General features: G+C 42.0%; 1 protein-coding gene across 1 annotated transcript in view; it reads left to right on the plus strand.

The window, feature by feature from the left end:
- Window positions 1–17,987, plus strand: part of FRAS1 (Fraser extracellular matrix complex subunit 1) — a 487,428-nt gene extending 469,441 nt beyond the window's left edge. The window contains exons 67-74 of the mRNA XM_040418026.1: window positions 502–652; window positions 1,202–1,309; window positions 1,433–1,592; window positions 5,816–5,932; window positions 6,586–6,752; window positions 13,032–13,237; window positions 13,842–13,988; window positions 16,830–17,987. Coding sequence (XP_040273960.1) covers window positions 502–652; window positions 1,202–1,309; window positions 1,433–1,592; window positions 5,816–5,932; window positions 6,586–6,752; window positions 13,032–13,237; window positions 13,842–13,988; window positions 16,830–17,417 — 1,644 coding nt within the window. The 3' untranslated portion in view covers window positions 17,418–17,987. The remainder of the gene's footprint in view (window positions 1–501; window positions 653–1,201; window positions 1,310–1,432; window positions 1,593–5,815; window positions 5,933–6,585; window positions 6,753–13,031; window positions 13,238–13,841; window positions 13,989–16,829) is intronic.
- The last annotated feature ends 207 nt before the right edge of the window (window positions 17,988–18,194 follow it).

Raw genomic sequence — 18,194 nt, forward strand, 5'->3', positions numbered from 1 at the left:
CTGTTGTGTGATTAGGATAGGTTTTGTGTATACTAACAGGACGGTGGCCATTTTGTTTCTCCTAATTATTGCTCCCTAGACAAAACGAGCCATTATAACTAATGAAAGGTATTTGGGAATATATTTATAATAAAGTAATATTTTAAAAAAAAATTATTCCTGGAGAACCCCTTTAAAATATCTGCCACCCATGGGGACAGACACTGCAGGACACAATTTGAGGTCTTGTGGAGTCCCTGCTTCAGTGGGTCAGAGCAGTTTTGGTGGCACAACGGGGAGCAACATAATATTAGGAAGATGTTATTGCTGATTGGTGTATATGCAGTAGAAGCTACTTGATTTTATCATTCACATACCACTGGAATTTTGAAGAATGCAAATGATGGATGGTCTTTCAGGGACATTTATAATTGTGCTTGTGATTATAATAAAGTGTAGAAGAAATACTTATTTTTATTGTACATGTAATTCATATCTCACTTACATATTAAACTTTGGTAGGTGCGAGACTCGGCCCAGTCCTTTCTGACGGTTCATGTTCCTCTGTATGTGTCCTACATTTATGTCACTGCACCAAGGGGTTGGGCTTCTTTGGAACACCACACAGAGATGGAATTTTCCTTTTTCTACGATACTGTTCTCTGGAGAACCGGTAAGATACCCTACTGATTTCTGATACTACAGCATCTTTTATAAAAGGAAAAAAAAACTATGTAGCATTTAGCTGATGAGCATCAGGTTTAAGGAAGTAAAAATGTTTTAAAAAAAAAAAAAAGAAACGGTACTCGCCTGTTAAATCTTTCACTGCTTTCGTGCAAATGTGTTGGTGGTCTCCGCCAGTTGTTTATTTTCCTAGTGAGATAACGTGCACAGGACTGCTGCAGCCAAATACTGGCCTCAGCAGTGATGCTAACGTGTACAACACATGATTTTATAGCATTTCCTGCAGGTTGTTTAATTTCTTAAATTCTCGGCAAGTCTTTTAAGTAATTTGTATTTTTTGTTTATAGAGGTTTAATTTATGGGACTCAGTAATTAAATACTATTACTAAAAATGCCAGACTTAAAAGTGATGTGAAATTGAAATACAGAGACATTTGCTACTTTTATCGTAGTGTTGCTGATAAATATATTGTTCAAGCCTAAAACAATTATTGAATTGAATGTATTTGGTAACATGCGCTTATGTGTTTTAATGCAGGAATCCAGACAGACAGTGTTCTGTCTGCCAGACTTCAGATCATAAGAATATATATTCGGGAGGATGGTCGTCTGGTCATTGAATTTAAAACCCATGCTAAATTTAGAGGTAATTTTAAGAATAGACTATTTAAATTAAGGCAAAATTACAATTTCAGGGTTTTACAGTAATGTATTTGTGCATGGGATATTAAAATGTAAAAAATAATTACACCTTTCATTTATTACACAGGTCAGTTTGTCATGGAGCATCACACTCTTCCAGATATGAAATCTCGCATTATGGCACCTGACCACTTGGGTGGCATCGAGTTTGACCTTCAGCCTTTGTGGAGTGCGCAGACATTTGACTCTCCATATCAGCTGTGGAGAGCAACAAGCTCATACAGCAGGTAAAAGATACAAAACAGTATTACGATCATCATGCTTTATTCACTTTCCCACAGGAATTCTGGGATAGAGTAGTTTGTAACGCTATTTAAAAAAAACTACAAACCCAAGCTTGACAGACCTTATTATAATTTAGTTCAATATTTTAGGATTCATTTAGGGTCTCTTCTATAACCAGATGCACTGATTTAGTTATGAACAAAACCAATGGCACTATTGTGAAGAGAGCCTAGCTTGAACATAATCAGACATCCCAACCTGCAAAAACTCATTTCAGGGAGGTGCACTTCTCATTTCAGGGAGGTTTTCTTTTTTTTTTCTTTCACAAACTTTTTATTACATTTTCCAAACATATGCAGTATCTGCACACTTTGCTCTATGGTGTGGAGGACGGGGCTCATTACCCTGCCCCAAATTATCATATTTATGTATATGATTAAAGGGATTCTGTCACCACCTATAAGCCCTGTGAGCTAAACATATGCTCATGTCCAGGGTAGCATTCTGATTTCTAAGGTGGCCTTATAAAAGCTATTTGTGGCTTTATTCTGCGGAAAAACAGGTTTTACTAACCTGTCAATCATTGAATTAAGGTACCCAAGCAGGGGAGGTCTGTGGATGCATGGTGCCCGGCCGCACGCATCGCCGTTCATGCCCAGCGCCGCCTTCTACTCCTCAGTGCCGCCTCTCCCTCCCTCCCCCTCCTCCCGCTTTGAGATCCCGCGCGTGCACACAGGCTCAGCCTGATGCGCCGTTGCGGACTGCTGGCATCGGCTTCTTCTTGCACTGTGCGCACGCGCCGAGAAGGGGACACTGCTACAGGTTGCCGGAAAGGTTTACTGCGAGTAAACTAGAGATGGGAAGTTCGGATCTTTCACATGAATCGGTTCATTTGAATCAGTTCATTCGCTGAGCTGACAAGTAGCAAGTGAACCGAAGCTTAGGTTGCGCAATGCGCATGCGCGGATGCTTCAATTCACTTGCTGACTCGCTGAGTCGGCTCTTGGTCTGAGTCAGGAAGTTTATTCTTTAAAACCATGTGTGTAATTATCTACCCCACTGTAGGAAAAAAACAAGCATCCAGGGGGTGTGAATTTAACACAGGGGTAAATAATAGAATTAAAATGGAGGGGTAAATGTATTTAAAAAAAAATACATCTCTCTCAATAGTTATTTAGCTACTGAATGAGACAGAAGAAGGGATGCTATTAACATACCGTATATGCCGGCGTATAAGACGACTTTCTAACACTAAAAATTTTCAAAAGTCGGGGGTCGTCTTATACGCCGGGTATACTCAGATCCGATGGTATACTCTAACCCCCAGGCGTTCCCATGGTGACGGGGACGCTTGCCTGGGTGTTAGAATATACAGGGCCCCACCGCTCACTACATTTATTAACTGTAATCTGTAACTTTAACTTTAAATGAGCGCTCATGTCTTTACTATTGTACCTTACTCTCAGCTCCGCTAACAGGCAGTGCGGGCGGCGCTCACTCACTGATGTCTGACGTTACGTGCCTGCTCCTTCCACTAGGCGGCGCAGGCGCGTGACGTCAGTGAATGAGCGCCGCCCGCACTGCCTATTACCAGAGCTGAGAGTAAGGTACAATAGTAAAGACATGAGCGCTCATTTAAAGTTAAAGTTTGCAGATTACAGTTAATAAATGTATACTCCTCTGGGCGTCGGGGAGGGAGATCTGTGGATGGCACTATTTGGAGGGGGGTCTGTGGATGGCACTATTTGGAGGGGGGTCTGTGGATGGCACTGTTATGGGGAGGGGGATCTGTGGATGGCACTGTCATGGGGGGATCTGTGGACGACACTGTTATGGGGAGGGGGATCTGTGGATGGCACTGTCATGGGGGGATCTGTGGATGGCACTGTTATGGGGAGGGAGATCTGTGGATGGCACTGTCATGGGGGTGATCTGTGGATGACACTGTTATGGGTAGGGAGATCTGTGGATGGCACTGTTTAGGGGGGGATCTGTGGATGGCACTGTTTAGGGGGGATCTGTGGATGGCACTGTTTAGGGGGAGGGGGATCTGTGGATGGCACTGTCATGGGGTGGATCTGTGGATGACACATATAGCATAAGATGCTATATAGTGTCATCCATAGATCCCCCCCATAGCAGTGTCATCCACTGATCCCCCTCCCCATAACAGTGCCATCCACAGATCCCAGTCAGTTCCCTGGACTGGAGAAGATCGTCTTGAAGACAGGGAGGGCTGGGCATTCAGGGGTAGTCTTATACGGCGAGTATAGCCCAAACCCAATATTTTAAATGGAAAAGTTGGGGGTCGTCTTATACGCCCAGTCGTCTTATACGCCGACATATACGGTATATATACACTGCGTGCAGAATTATTAGGCAAATGAGTATTTTGACCACATCATCCTCTTTATGCATGTTGTCTTACTCCAAGCTGTATAGGCTCGAAAGCCTACTACCAATTAAGCATATTAGGTGATGTGCATCTCTGTAATGAGAAGGGGTGTGGTCTAATGACATCAACACCCTATATTAGGTGTGCATAATTATTAGGCAACTTCCTTTCCTTTGGCAAAATGGGTCAAAAGAAGGACTTGACAGGCTCAGAAAAGTCAAAAATAGTGAGATATCTTGCAGAGGGATGCAGCACTCCTAAAATTGCAAAGCTTCTGAAGCGTGATCATCGAACAATCAAGCGTTTCATTCAAAATAGTCAACAGGGTCGCAAGAAGCGTGTGGAAAAACCAAGGCGCAAAATAACTGCCCATGAACTGAGAAAAGTCAAGCGTGCAGCTGCCAAGATGCCACTTGCCACCAGTTTGGCCATATTTCAGAGCTGCAACATCACTGGAGTGCCCAAAAGCACAAGGTGTGCAATACTCACAGACATGGCCAAGGTAAGAAAGGCTGAAAGACGACCACCACTGAACAAGACACACAAGCTGAAACGTCAAGACTGGGCCAAGAAATATCTCAAGACTGATTTTTCTAAGGTTTTATGGACTGATGAAATGAGAGTGAGTCTTGATGGGCCAGATGGATGGGCCCGTGGCTGGATTGGTAAAGGGTAGAGAGCTCCAGTCCGACTCAGACGCCAGCAAGGTGGAGGTGGAGTACTGGTTTGGGCTGGTATCATCAAAGATGAGCTTGTGGGGCCTTTTCGGGTTGAGGATGGAGTCAAGCTCAACTCCCAGTCCTACTGCCAGTTTCTGGAAGACACCTTCTTCAAGCAGTGGTACAGGAAGAAGTCTGCATCCTTCAAGAAAAACATGATTTTCATGCAGGACAATGCTCCATCACACGCGTCCAAGTACTCCACAGCGTGGCTGGCAAGAAAGGGTATAAAAGAAGAAAATCGAATGACATGGCCTCCTTGTTCACCTGATCTGAACCCCATTGAGAACCTGTGGTCCATCATCAAATGTGAGATTTACAAGGAGGGAAAACAGTACACCTCTCTGAACAGTGTCTGGGAGGCTGTGGTTGCTGCTGCACGCAATGTTGATGGTGAACAGATCAAAACACTGACAGAATCCATGGATGGCAGGCTTTTGAGTGTCCTTGCAAAGAAAGGAGGCTATATTGGTCACTGATTTGTTTTTGTTTTGTTTTTGAATGTCAGAAATGTATATTTGTGAATGTTGAGATGTTATATTGGTTTCACTGGTAAAAATAAATAATTGAAATGGGTATATATTTGTTTTTTGTTAAGTTGCCTAATAATTATGCACAGTAATAGTCACCTGCACACACAGATATCCCCCTAAAATAGCTAAAACTAAAAACAAACTAAAAACTACTTCCAAAAATATTCAGCTTTGATATTAATGAGTTTTTTGGGTTCATTGAGAACATGGTTGTTGTTAAATAATAAAATTAGTCCTCAAAAATACAACTTGCCTAATAATTCTGCACTCCCTGTATATCTCCTTGAGAAGCCAATTTGACCCTAAAGGGTTAATTCAACCTGTAATCTAAACTCTGTCCTGTCATTTCTCTTATCTCTCTGCTCTGCTATCAGTAAACCTTTCAGGGATATATTGTCTCACATGTGGGTGTCAGGGAGCCGATAGGGGAGACTCCCTGAACCTCCGGGAGACTTGAGATCCCTGCATAATTATTGTCTGAATGTTCAAAGTGAAGTGTAAGAATTTATTTCAGTTACAGATCAGGACAGTACTGATTTAAAATTCTATATTTCGATTATTTTTACTCTCTCTTTTAGAAAAGACTACTCTGGAGAATATACCATCTACTTAATTCCCTGTACTGTGCAGCCAACACAGTCATGGGTAGACCCTGGAGATAAACCTCTAGCCTGCACAGCCCATGCTCCAGAAAGGTCAGTAAGTTCCTTTTGAGCTTGTCTTATGATGCAATAACTAGTGTGGACATCTTCACAAAGCCTTGGTGCATTTGCTATGTATTTAGTTGGTAGCTGCCTTCAGTTACATCACATTAAACTACCTACCTTTTTAGGCTACTTTGACCTCAGCGTTTTCAATTCCGCTGTTGAGATCCTTTATAGGATCTCAATAGCGGGTGAAAACGCTTCAGTTTTGTCCCCATTCATTGTCAATGGGGACAAAACTGAACGAAACTGAATGCACCAGAATGCATTTCGTTCCATTTGGTTGCGCTCCCATAGCAGACAGAATAACGCTGCAAGCAGCATTTTTCTGTCCGGGATTTAGTGCGGAGCAAGACGGATCCGTTCTGACACACAATGTAAGTCAATGGGGACGGACACAATAGAAAACTGATACGTCCCCCCATTGACTTTCAATGGTGTTCATGGCGGATCCGTCATGGCTATATAAGACATAATACAACTGGATCCGTTCATGATGGATGCATGCGGTTGTATTATTGTAACGGAAGCGTTTTTGCAGATCCATGACGGATCCGCAAAAAACTCTAGTAGAAAAGTAGCCTAACTTGTAGCATGTCAATATCGAAATGACAATATATTTCCCATTTTATTTATTTTCTTAGGTTTCTTATTCCTATCGCCTTTCAGCAGACTAACCGTCCAGTGCCTGTTGTATATTCTTTAAACACTGAATTCCAGCTGTGTAACAATGAAAAGATTTTCTTGATGGATCCAACAAAGACTGAGATGTCACTTGCAGAGATGGATTATAAAGGAGCATTTTCCAAAGGTATTTTTATGTTTCCTTTTGCTACTTTTTTAACACTTTGTATTCAGAATATGCTCTCAATGATAATAAACGTGAAAAGAAAAAGACAGACATAGAAGGAGAAGTGGATTTGCATATGGGGGCCTTATTTCTTGAAACAGACCTAGCTAGAAGCTGAGGGTCAGAAGTCTAAGGCTAGTTTCACACTAGCGGCAGGGGAGTCCGGCAGGCTGTTCCGGCGGGTGAGCAGTCTGTCGGATCTGTCCTGCTGCTGGTTCACGTGTGCCCCCGGACTGCCGCTCCGTCCCCATTGACTATAATGGGGGCAGGGGCGGAGTTCCGGTGGCCGCACATGGCGAGAGGCAGACGGACTAAAAGTACTGCATGTCGTACTTTTAGTCCGGCTGCCTCTCGCCGTGCTGCCGCCGGAACTCCGCCCCCGCCCCCATTATAGTCAATGGAGATGGAGCTGCAGTCCGGGGGCATACGTGAACTAGCGGCAGGACGGATCTGACGGGCTGTTCACCTGCCGGAACAGCCTGCCGCTAATGTGAAAGTACCCTAAAGGTTTGAATGTGAAGTAATTTAACTGAAATTTGTCCTTGTGCACACGACCGTGTCTGCTTTACGTCTGTGAGGCGCCAGATGTCTCTTAATAAATTTGTCACATCTCTGGCAGTCTGTGACTTTAGCTACAGTGGATATAAAAAGTCTACACACCCCTGTTAAAATGTCAGGTTTCTGTGATGTAAAAAAGTGAGACAAAGATAAATCATTTCAGAACTTTTTCCACCTATGTGACCTATAAACTGTACAACTCAATTGAAAAACAAACTGAAATCTTTTAGTTAGATAAATAATAAATAATATGGTTGCATAAGTGTGCACACCGTTAAACTAATACTTTGTTGAAGCACCTTTTGATTTTATTACAGCACTCAGTCTTTTTGGGTATGAGTATCAGCATGGCACATTTTGACTTGGCAAGATTTGCCCACTCTTTGAAAAACACTCCAAATCTGTCAGATTGTGAGGGCAACTCCTGTGCACAGCCCTCTTCAGATCACCCCACAGATTTTCCATCAGATTCAGGTCTGGGCTCTGGCTGGGCCATTCCAAAACTTTAATCTTCTTCTGGTGAAGCCATTCCTTTGTTGATTTGGATGTATGCTTTGGGTTGTTGTCATGCTGAAAGATGAAGTGCCTCTTCATGTTCAGCTTTCTAGCAGAAGCCTGAAGGTTTTGTGCCAATAATGACTGGTATTTGGAACTGTTCATAATTCCCTCTAGCTTAACTAAGGCCCCAGTTCCAGCTGAAGAAAAACAGCCCCTTGGCATGATGCTGCCACCACCATGCTTCACTGTGGGTATGGTGTTCTTTTGTGATGTGCAGTGTTGTTTTTGCACCAAACATATCTTTTGGAATTATGGCCAAAAAGTTCAACCTTTGTTTCATCAGACCATAACACCTTTTCCCACATGCTTTTGGGAGACTTCAGATGTGTTTTTGCAAAATGTAGCCTGGCTTGGATGTTTTTCTTCGTAAGAAAAGGCTTTCGTCTTGCCACTCTACCCCATAGCCCAGACATCTGAAGAATACGGGAGATTGTTGTCACATGTACCACACAGCCAGTACTTGCCAGATATTCCTGCAGCTCCTTTAATGTTGCTGTAGGCCTCTTGGTCTTTTCATCAATTTTGGAGGGACATCCAGTTCTTGGTAATGTCACTGTTTTGCCATATTTTCTCCACTTGATGATGACTGTCTTCACTGTGTCCCATGGTATATCTAATGCCTTGGAAATTCTTTTGTACCCTTCTCCTGACTGATACCTTTTAACAATGAGATCCCTCTGATGCTTTGGAAGCTCTCTGTGGACCATGGCTTTTGCTGTGGGATGCGACTAAGTAAATTTCAGGAAAGACCAACTAGAGCAGCTGAACTTTATTTGGGGTTAATCAGAGGCACTTTAATGATGGCAGGTGTATGCTGACTCCTATTTAACATGATTTTGAATGTGATTGCTTAATTCTGAACACAGCTACATCCCCAGTTATAAGAGGGTGTGCACACTTATGCAACCACATTATTTTAGTGGGGGGTTTTTTCTTCCCTCCACCTAAAAGATTTCAGTTTGTTTTTCAATTGAGTGGTACAGTTTATAGGTCACATTAAAGCTGGAAAAAGTTCTGAAATTATTTATCTTTGTCAAATTTTTTTACAGCACAGAAAACCTGACATTTTAACAGGGGTGTGTAGACTTTTTATACTCACTGTATATCTTGCACCAGTTTCTGCCATAAGTATCTGATTGGTAGGGGTCTGACTCCAGGCACCCCTGCTGATCAGCTGTTTGAAGAGGCGGCACTCGTATGAGCACTAATTTCTCTTCAAGATTACACTACATGTCGTCTCGGAGGTGCAGTGTAATTACAAGTGCTTATTCCATTCACTTGAAAACACTGCGCCACTGCTGCAAGCAAGACAACATGCAGTGTAATCTTGAAAAGGAAGTGGCGCTCGCACGCGTGCTACCTCCTCTTCAAATAGCTGATCAGCGGTGGAGACAAGATTTGGACCCCCACTAATCAGATATTAATGACCTATCCTGAGGATAGGTCATCAATATTACTGGCTGCACTACCCCTTTAAGAACAACAAAGGCAAGGTAATGGAGTGGACATCATAAAGCCCTGATCTCAATCTAATAGAAAATTTATGTGCAGAATTGAAAAAGTGTATGTGAGCAGGGACGCCTACAAACCAGACACCAGTTCTGTCAGCTTATGGATGACTACCCAAAATGCTTTACCCAAATTAGAAAATTGTAAAGGCAATACTACAAAATAATAGACGTGTATGTAAACTTCTGCTCCAACAGGAATGTGATAAAAGGAATAAAAGCTGAAATACATCAGTTTCTATTATTACTTTCTTAAAAGGAATTGTGAAAAACTGAGTTTTAATGAATGTGGCTAAGGTATATGTAAACTTATGATTTCAACTGTATATGGCAAGTGTTTTAGGAACTCCTTAACCACTTAGTGACCACCCATACGCCTTTTTACAGGGGTTACTAAGGGGCCGTAGGCTTTTTGGGGCGGCCTAGTCTAAGCGCTGCACAGGTCTCCCATGCAGCGGAGTACCAGGGCTTGGTTCTGGCATGTGAACTGCACTCCTGCTCTAAGAGCCCGGACCAGCAGGAGTGCCGATCTGGGCTGTTTAACTCCTTACATGCCATGGGCAATGGAGTCTGCCGCATGTAATAAGTTACAGAGGGAGCAGACTCCTTCTGTCTCCTCTGCCTTCCTGGCGCAGCCTGCTGGTCAATGTCAATATAGCACTGACATTAAAATGCATTGCACTATAGAAATAGTGAAATGTATTTTAGAAGTAATCAAAAGATCGCCTATTATGGTCCCCTTGTGGAACTATTAAATGGTCAAAAAAAAGTTTTAAAAAAAATAGGGCTGTTTCACACGAGCGAGTCCATTTGCGGGAATCACACTCCGTGTGTGAGTGTTATCCTCCGCTCTGGACTTGCAGGAGCGCACGGCATTATCATGATTTATAATGCTATGTGTCTCTGCGTGGCCTTTTTTTCCACAGAATCATAGTGACATAAAGTATGATGTAGAAATAAGGTCAAGCAGAGGCACATAGCATTATAAATCCTGATAATGCCGTGCGCTCCTGCAAGTCCAGAGCGGAGGATAACACTCACACACGGAGCGTGATTCCCGCAATGGACTCGCTCGTGTGAAACAGCTCTTATTAGATTAAAAAAAATTGCAATAGTCCGTAACAACCCGCACTATGCAATTATCATGTAATTTATCCCATATAATGAATGCTTTAAAAAAAAAAATCCGGCTTTTTGCTTAGTCACTACCAAAAAAACAGAATAAAAAGTGATCAAAAATTGTTATGTAGCCCTCAAATGATACCAATGAAAACTTGTCCTGCAAAAATCAAGCCCTCACTCAGCTCTGTAGAAAGAAAAATAAAAAAGGGTGTTGGAATGCAGCAGTGCAAAAACATTTCCTTCTTTTAAAAAAAAGTAGTAAGAGTAGTAAGACACAAACAAACTATATGTATTTGGTATCGCTGTAATAGTACTGACCCAGAGAATAAAGTACGGTAAGTGTTATTTATGCCGAAAAATTTATAATGTAAAAACTAAGTGGCAGTTGTTTTGCTGTTTTTTTCCCATTTCCCTCCAAGAAAGAGTTACTAAAAGATAATCAGTAAGCATGTGTGCCCCAAATTGGCACCTTTATAAACTGCAACTTGTCTCTCAAAAAATACAGCTACATAGACAGAAAAATAAAAAAGTTATAGCTCTTGGAAGGCGACGATAATTTTATTTATTTTTTTAAATCTGGTCGCTAAGGGTACTTTCACACTAGCGTTTTTCTTTTCCAGCATTGAGTTCCGTCCTAGGGGCTCAATACCGGAAAAGAACTGATCAGTTATATCCCCATGCATTCTGAATGGAGAGAAATCCTTTCAGGATGCATCAGGATGTCATCAGTTCAGTCTTTTTGACTTTTCAGGACGGAGATAATACCGCAGCATGCTGCGGTTTTATCTCCATCCAAAACTCTGGAACACTTGCAGGAATGCCGTATCCAGCATTAATTTACATTGAATTGTATTAGTGCTGGATCCGGCATTAAAAATACTGCAATGCCGGACCCTTCCTTTCCGGTCTGCGCATGCGCAGACCTTTAAAAATGTGAAAAAATAGAAATGGATCCGTTTGTCCCTATGACAGACGGATCCATTCTTGCAATGCATTTGTGAGACGGATCCACATCCGGATCAGTCTACAAATGCTGTCCGTTTGCATGCAGATTGCCGAATCCGGATTCCAGCAACGGAACTGCTTGCCGGATAACTCTGCCGCAAGTGTGAAAGTACCCTAAGGGGTTAAGGTAATATTTTTTTATTTAGATAATATAGTAATGTAATGAAAAGGTATACAGAAAAGAATTAACCAAGCCATTATACTTACCAGTGTTCTGTATCTCACCTGCAGGGCCGTCTTTAATACTGATTGGACCCTGGGCAAAAATTTACTTGGGCCCCCTGGATCCTGCCTTCCCACACCTTAGCAGGCAATCACGCCCTCCACCACAACACACACACAAAAAATCCACACATCTGGTAGAGTACAGTAAATACTTCCAGTTCTGAAGACTCCAGCGGCTCAGGAACAGTGCTCTGGGCAGCTGGGCTCAGGCTGGAAGTGGGCACCGCTCTGCAGGAAGGAGACCAGGGCTCGGCTCACCCTAGCATTACAGTGCACCCCAGCACCCCACAGTATGCAATATAGCACCCTATAGTATATAGCAACCCACAGTATGCAGTATAGCAGCCCACAGTATACAGCACCACACAGTATGCAGTATAGCACCCCACACTATACAGTACCCCACAGTATATAGTAGAGCAGTATAGCAGCCCACAGTATACAGTAGAGCAGTATAGCACCTCACCGTATACAGCACCCCAAACTATACACGATACAGCACCCCACACTATACAGCCTCCCACACTATACAGTACAGCAGTATAGCACTCCACAATATACAGCACCCACAGTATACAGCCCCCCACAGTATACAGCCCCCACAGTATACAGTACAGCAGTATAGCACTCCACAATATACAGCACCCACAGTATACAGTATACAGCCCCCCACAGTATGCAGTATAGCACTCCACAATATACAGCACCCACAGTATACAGTATACAGCTCCCCACAGTATACAGCACCCCACTATACAGTCGTTTACAGTATATTAGCATAACAGCCCCTGTCACCTTTTTCTGATGTAATCTTCACAAAAAAAGCTCCACAGTTAAGGCAAACTTCTACAGCAACACTCCTGGTAGAAAGCACCTTGATGACCTCATATCCATGTGACCAGTAATATTGCTTGGTTACTGGTCACATGGTGATGTCATCTAAGGTCCTAGAGAATCACAGCTCTCACAGTACGCTGCCTGGAGTGCCGGCAGGCATGGCATGGCAGCACCCCCCTGTGTAGCTGACAGCCTGACACCCGGGGCAGTGGCTAGCAGGGCTCAAGGGGCAGCTGCCCCTTGTTAAAGACGGCCCTGCTCACCTGTGCACCACATTCCAGTGTTCTTATCATATTTACATATTGTTTCTGTAGACTATTATACAGAAAGTTTCAGGTTTCTTTATAATTACTACTAGTACAAAAGTATATTATATAGGTACAGTTACATGATCACGCCTAGTTTTAAGTATCCAGTCTCTTTGTAGGTCAAACCCTGTATGGAAGAGTACTTTGGAATCCAGACCAGAATCTGAATTCAGCATACAAGCTCCAACTGGAGAAGGTTTATCTCTGCACTGGGAAGGATGGATATGTTCCTTTCTTTGATCCCACAGGCACCATTTATAATGAAGGCGCTCAGTATGGTTGTATTCAGCCTAATAAGAACCTAAAGCATCGGTTTCTGCTCTTGGTAAGCTCATTTTCATGCTTTGCCATGACGAAAGGGATTTTGCTGTAACTTTTATTATTGATGGTACAAAGTAAACAGGAAGACACATTGTGGCAATTTACTAACATTTATTTCACTGCTGTGTGCTGTGACAGCGTGTACTTTATTTATATGGCATGTCTATTGAGGCACAACTGTTAGCAAAAACAAAAAAAGAACGTGTTTTTTTTTTAAGTGCCATTCCTCCTGATGCGTTTGTGCTTGTTATTGTACCATAACTACTACACACAGTTTGGCCTCGTTCACATCTCCATTTAGAGATACAGTAGGCTGATCCGGCACAGAGCAGCCTGCCAGATCCTCTACTTCACTGCCGGATTCCAATTGACTGCAATGAGGTCCGGTGGACGGCATTTGCGTCGGATCTCCAGAACGGAGATGTGAATGCAGCCTTAGTTTCCATGAGTTCTTGCATTAATCAGCCATCCAGACAATGTCATCTGCAAGATTCAAAGAAAAACCTTTTGAATTCCATGAGCAAAGACTACCTTATTATACAGTATGTGTTATTTTATTGTAAGTTCTGTGCTAAACAAGCTGTTCCTGTTTTCTATGAACTGTACAGGACCGAAACCAGCCAGAAGTAACTGATAAATTCTTCCATGACGTTCCGTTTGATGCACACTTTGCTGCAGAGTCATCAGATTTTCATGCCATGAGTGGCATACCTGGAGTGGATGGCTTTACCATGAAAGTAGATGCCCTCTACAAGGTTAGTTACATTAAAAGTTGTTTTTTTTTGTTTGTTTTTTTACTGATGACTTATCCTCTGGATAAGTCATCAGTACCTGATCAGTGGGGGCCCAGTGCCCCTGCTGATCAGCTGTTTGAGAAGGCACCAGAGCTCCTGTGCACACCGCAGCCTTACATTGTATAGCAGCTGTGCTTGATATCGCAGCTCAACCTCACTCTCTTGAATGGGTTTGAGCTGCTCCTAGGCCACGTGACTGATAAACATCTTGTCACTCAGCCTAAGGAAAGCAGAGAGAAGGCCGCGGCCCCCACCGATTAGATTCTGATGACCTATCCAGAGATTTGTTTTTTTAGCGAAAATAAAAAACACCAAAATACACAATGTAAAAACCACAAAAGTTGCACCACTGTCTCCTCACAGCTTACCAAGCACAGCTCTGTACATTGTATAGTGGCTGTGCTTGGTATTGTTGCAGCAATTTAAGACAACTCCCAAATTAGGGCATTTCACCTGGTTGCCTGTGGGATTCAAATTGGATAAGTTCCCCTTGTGCCAGGGGATGCGGTCAACCTAAGAATCAAAGACACAGAGACTTTGCCGATTAACCCCTTAATGACCAGCCTGTTTTGGGCCTTACTGACCAAGCGCTTTTCTTCCTTTTTTCATCGTCGCGTTCCAAGAACTTTTTTTATTTTTCCATCTATATGGCTTTATCAGGGCTTGTTTTTTGCGGGACAAGTTGTAGTTTTTAATGGCACCATTTTGGGGTATACATAACTTTCTGATTAACTTTTATTAACTCTTTCTGGAAGGGAGATGGGAAAAACAGCAATACTGCCACTGCGGTTTTAAGTTATAAATTTTACATCGTCCATTTTTCGGTTCAAATAACAACATAATATCTTTATTCTCTGGGTCAATACAATTACAGTGATACCAACAGCATGTTAAGTGTTAAACTGCCCAGATCGGCACTCCTGCCGGTCCAAGCTGTTAGAGCAGGGCCGCGGCTCTCATGTTAGAGCCGTGTTCCCGCTTCCCACTGCATGGGAGACCCCTGCAGAGCTTAGACTGGGCCATCGTAAAAAAGCGGCGGCCCAGCCTAAGGCCCCTTAGTGACCGCCGTTAAAAGGCGTATGGGTGGTCACTGAGGGGTTAAAAAATTATCTGCCAGGCAACTCCCATAGAGCTAATTTTATTAGTTGTACATTGGGGGTCTAGTCGCCACTCCTTTAGCCATCACTTTTAATATGACCAATAAAAGTCATTTACTAAAGTAACCAATCAGGAATGAAAAGACAGAATACAGAAGTTAATTCAGACAGCTACGTGCTAAAATCTAAGATCTAAATGAATATGTTCTAAAAAAATTGTTTCGTAATAGGTTAGAGAAAAATAACAGGTTGCTTATTTCAAAAAGTTAAGTTCCATTTAAAAAGTACTGGTATAAGAAAGGGAAGCCGACGAAATGGATGCCTCTCGAAGTACAACTATGTTCAACGAAAATCAGTTTCTGTGACAGTATCAGAGCTCGGCGTCATTCGCTTAAATTGGACTGAGCTGTGCCTAGGCCATGTGACCGATGAACGTTTCATCACTGCATATGTTAAGCTGGCAAAAGGCCTGCTCGGAAAACATCTTTAACCATTTCGCTACCAGCGCCGTACATGTACGGCGATGGGCAAACATGGCGCCCGCTCGTGCGTGCAGCGGGCGCCATGGCCAACTGGTCTCCACTGTTTCAAACAGCAGAGACCCGCGGTTAATGACCGTGACTGGCAATAATGCCGATTGCGGTCATTAAAGCCTTTAGATGCCGTGATCAAGTGAGATCACGGCATCTAAAGGGTGAAAAGCTTCTTACCTCATTGGCCGCAGAGTATGGCTGTAATTGAACTCAATACTCTGGTCTCTGTGAAGAGACCCAGGGTATTGAAGCTTTAATTTTTATTTTTTTGCCCAGCAGGTGACAGGTTAACATAAGAAATAAACATAGTGTTACAGAATTCTTTAAAAAAAAATACACCATTTTGTAGCTTCAAACATGAGGTACAAAACCATAAAAAACATACATACATAAATAACAAAAAATATAAACATCATGGGCATCACTGCATTCAAAAACGCACATACTATAAGATATTAAATTATTTTTCCAATCCGGCGAATAGCGTAACAGAGAAAAGGGTCAAAATGGCAGATTTGCCATTTTATTCATTGCTTCTCTTACCCAAAAATGTTTTTTAAAATGTGTTCAAAGTCACACACTCGAAAAAGGTATCAATAAAAACTACAGATCGTCCCGCATAAAATGAGCCCCCACACAGCTCAGTAGATATAACTTTTTAAAAAGTTATGGGGGTCAGAATATGGTGATGCGAAAAAAAAAAAATTCTTCAAAGTTTACATTTATTTTTACACTATTTAGACATAAAACACCTATACATATGTGGTAGCGTTGTAGTCGTACTGACCCAGAGAATGAAGGGCACGGGTCAGTTTTGCCACAAAGGGAACGCCGTAGGGACAAAACCCATAAAATTGTGTTTTTTTCCAAGTCCACCCCATTTGGAATTTTTTACCCACTTCCCACTACATTCTATGCCATTGTAGGCAAAAATAAGCCCTCATATGGCATTGTGAATGATCGGGAAGAAAAATGAAAATGCAAAAACGAAATAACCTCCGATATCCTAAGGGTTAATATATGGACTTATTCTGTTCATAACAACATGGCCAGTGCTGTGCATTGACCTCATATTCCAATATTCAAAAAAAAATATGACAAAAAGAAAAATGTAGTGTTTGAAATTTGGCCAGAAGTGTATTTAATAACGGTCTTTATTTTCTTTTGAAAAGGTTGAAACTGGGCACCAGTGGTACCTTCAAGTTATTTACATCATTGGTCCAGAGACAATGGCAGGACCTAGAGTTCAGCGATCAGTCACCTACCAACTGAGGCGTGCCCGCAGGGATCTGGTTGACAACAATGGCAGGCTTACTCTGGATGAATCTTTGATTTATGACAACGAAGGAGACCAGGTTAAGAATGGCACTAACATGAAGACTTTGAACTTGGAAATGGAAAGTGCTGCAACTGCGGCATCTCAAACGGGGGCTTCTATCGGAAGTGCCTTTGCAGCCATAATGCTACTTATGCTTGTTCTTTTGTCTGTGTGCCTTATCACACAGAAGTGCAGGAAAAACAGAAAGAAGACGCCACCTAGAGATGCTGCTGAGGAATATCCACTGAACACTAAGGTTGATGCTTCAAGGAAAAACATAGACAGAATGGAAAAGAACTTTAGCAAGCAGCATTGTACTGTCAGGAACATTAACCTGCTCAATGACAGTAAAGATGACTACGAGGTTAAAAGCGTTAGAATTAAGCAAATGAATCTTGAAGTCAAAGTTCATAATAACTTACACGATGGAACAGAAGTTTGATGACATGTTGGCACATACAAAGTATATTTTGAAAAGGTTAAACCATTTTATAAGATGTAAAAAAAGAAACAAGCACCAGTATTTTTCTACATTAAAAGGGAACGTAAATGAACGATGGACAGATGTGCAGTACTAACTGCGACTCAACTGAGCTACCTCGCTATGCCCACGTCTGCGAGATACATGGGGCTAAAACACATGGCAAATATTTGTTCTTTCCCTCCAATTGCCTAGAAAATTGCACTGCACATAGTCTAACCACTGCCACCAAAGGTCAAAAACTAGATGTTTCATTACCTATAAGCTTTATATGCACTGTATTAGAACAATCAAATCACTGCAGATATTATTTTGTATTTTTTTTATTTAGGGTCCCTATTCTGTCCTTAAAATCATATTCTATATTATAGAAAATTAATTGTAATCTGCTGTACCTTAGATTCTACAAGTATCTTCATGATACTAATATTGAGACTACTATAAGGACACTTGGGAGAAGACACTGGAGAAATGATGTTTTTTCTATATTGTAGTAAAAGAATGTTCAGTTTTACCAGACTTCAGTAATGAGAAAAGAATCATCCATATGTATTACATTCTAAGACTTTCATATATACTAGTTTCTGGCTTCGAACAACATATTGCTTTAGGGTTATTAGGCGTGAGGAGTCTAAGATAGTGAAGATAATTGTTAATAAGTGGGGTTGAAGAGAACTGACGTGAGTGGAGCATTGATGGGGAAGGAAGTGGAATCAGGATTTACTTTTAGACAATTGT

The sequence above is a fragment of the Bufo bufo genome, chromosome 2 (assembly GCF_905171765.1).
Source record: "Bufo bufo chromosome 2, aBufBuf1.1, whole genome shotgun sequence".
NCBI lineage: Eukaryota > Metazoa > Chordata > Amphibia > Anura > Bufonidae > Bufo > Bufo bufo.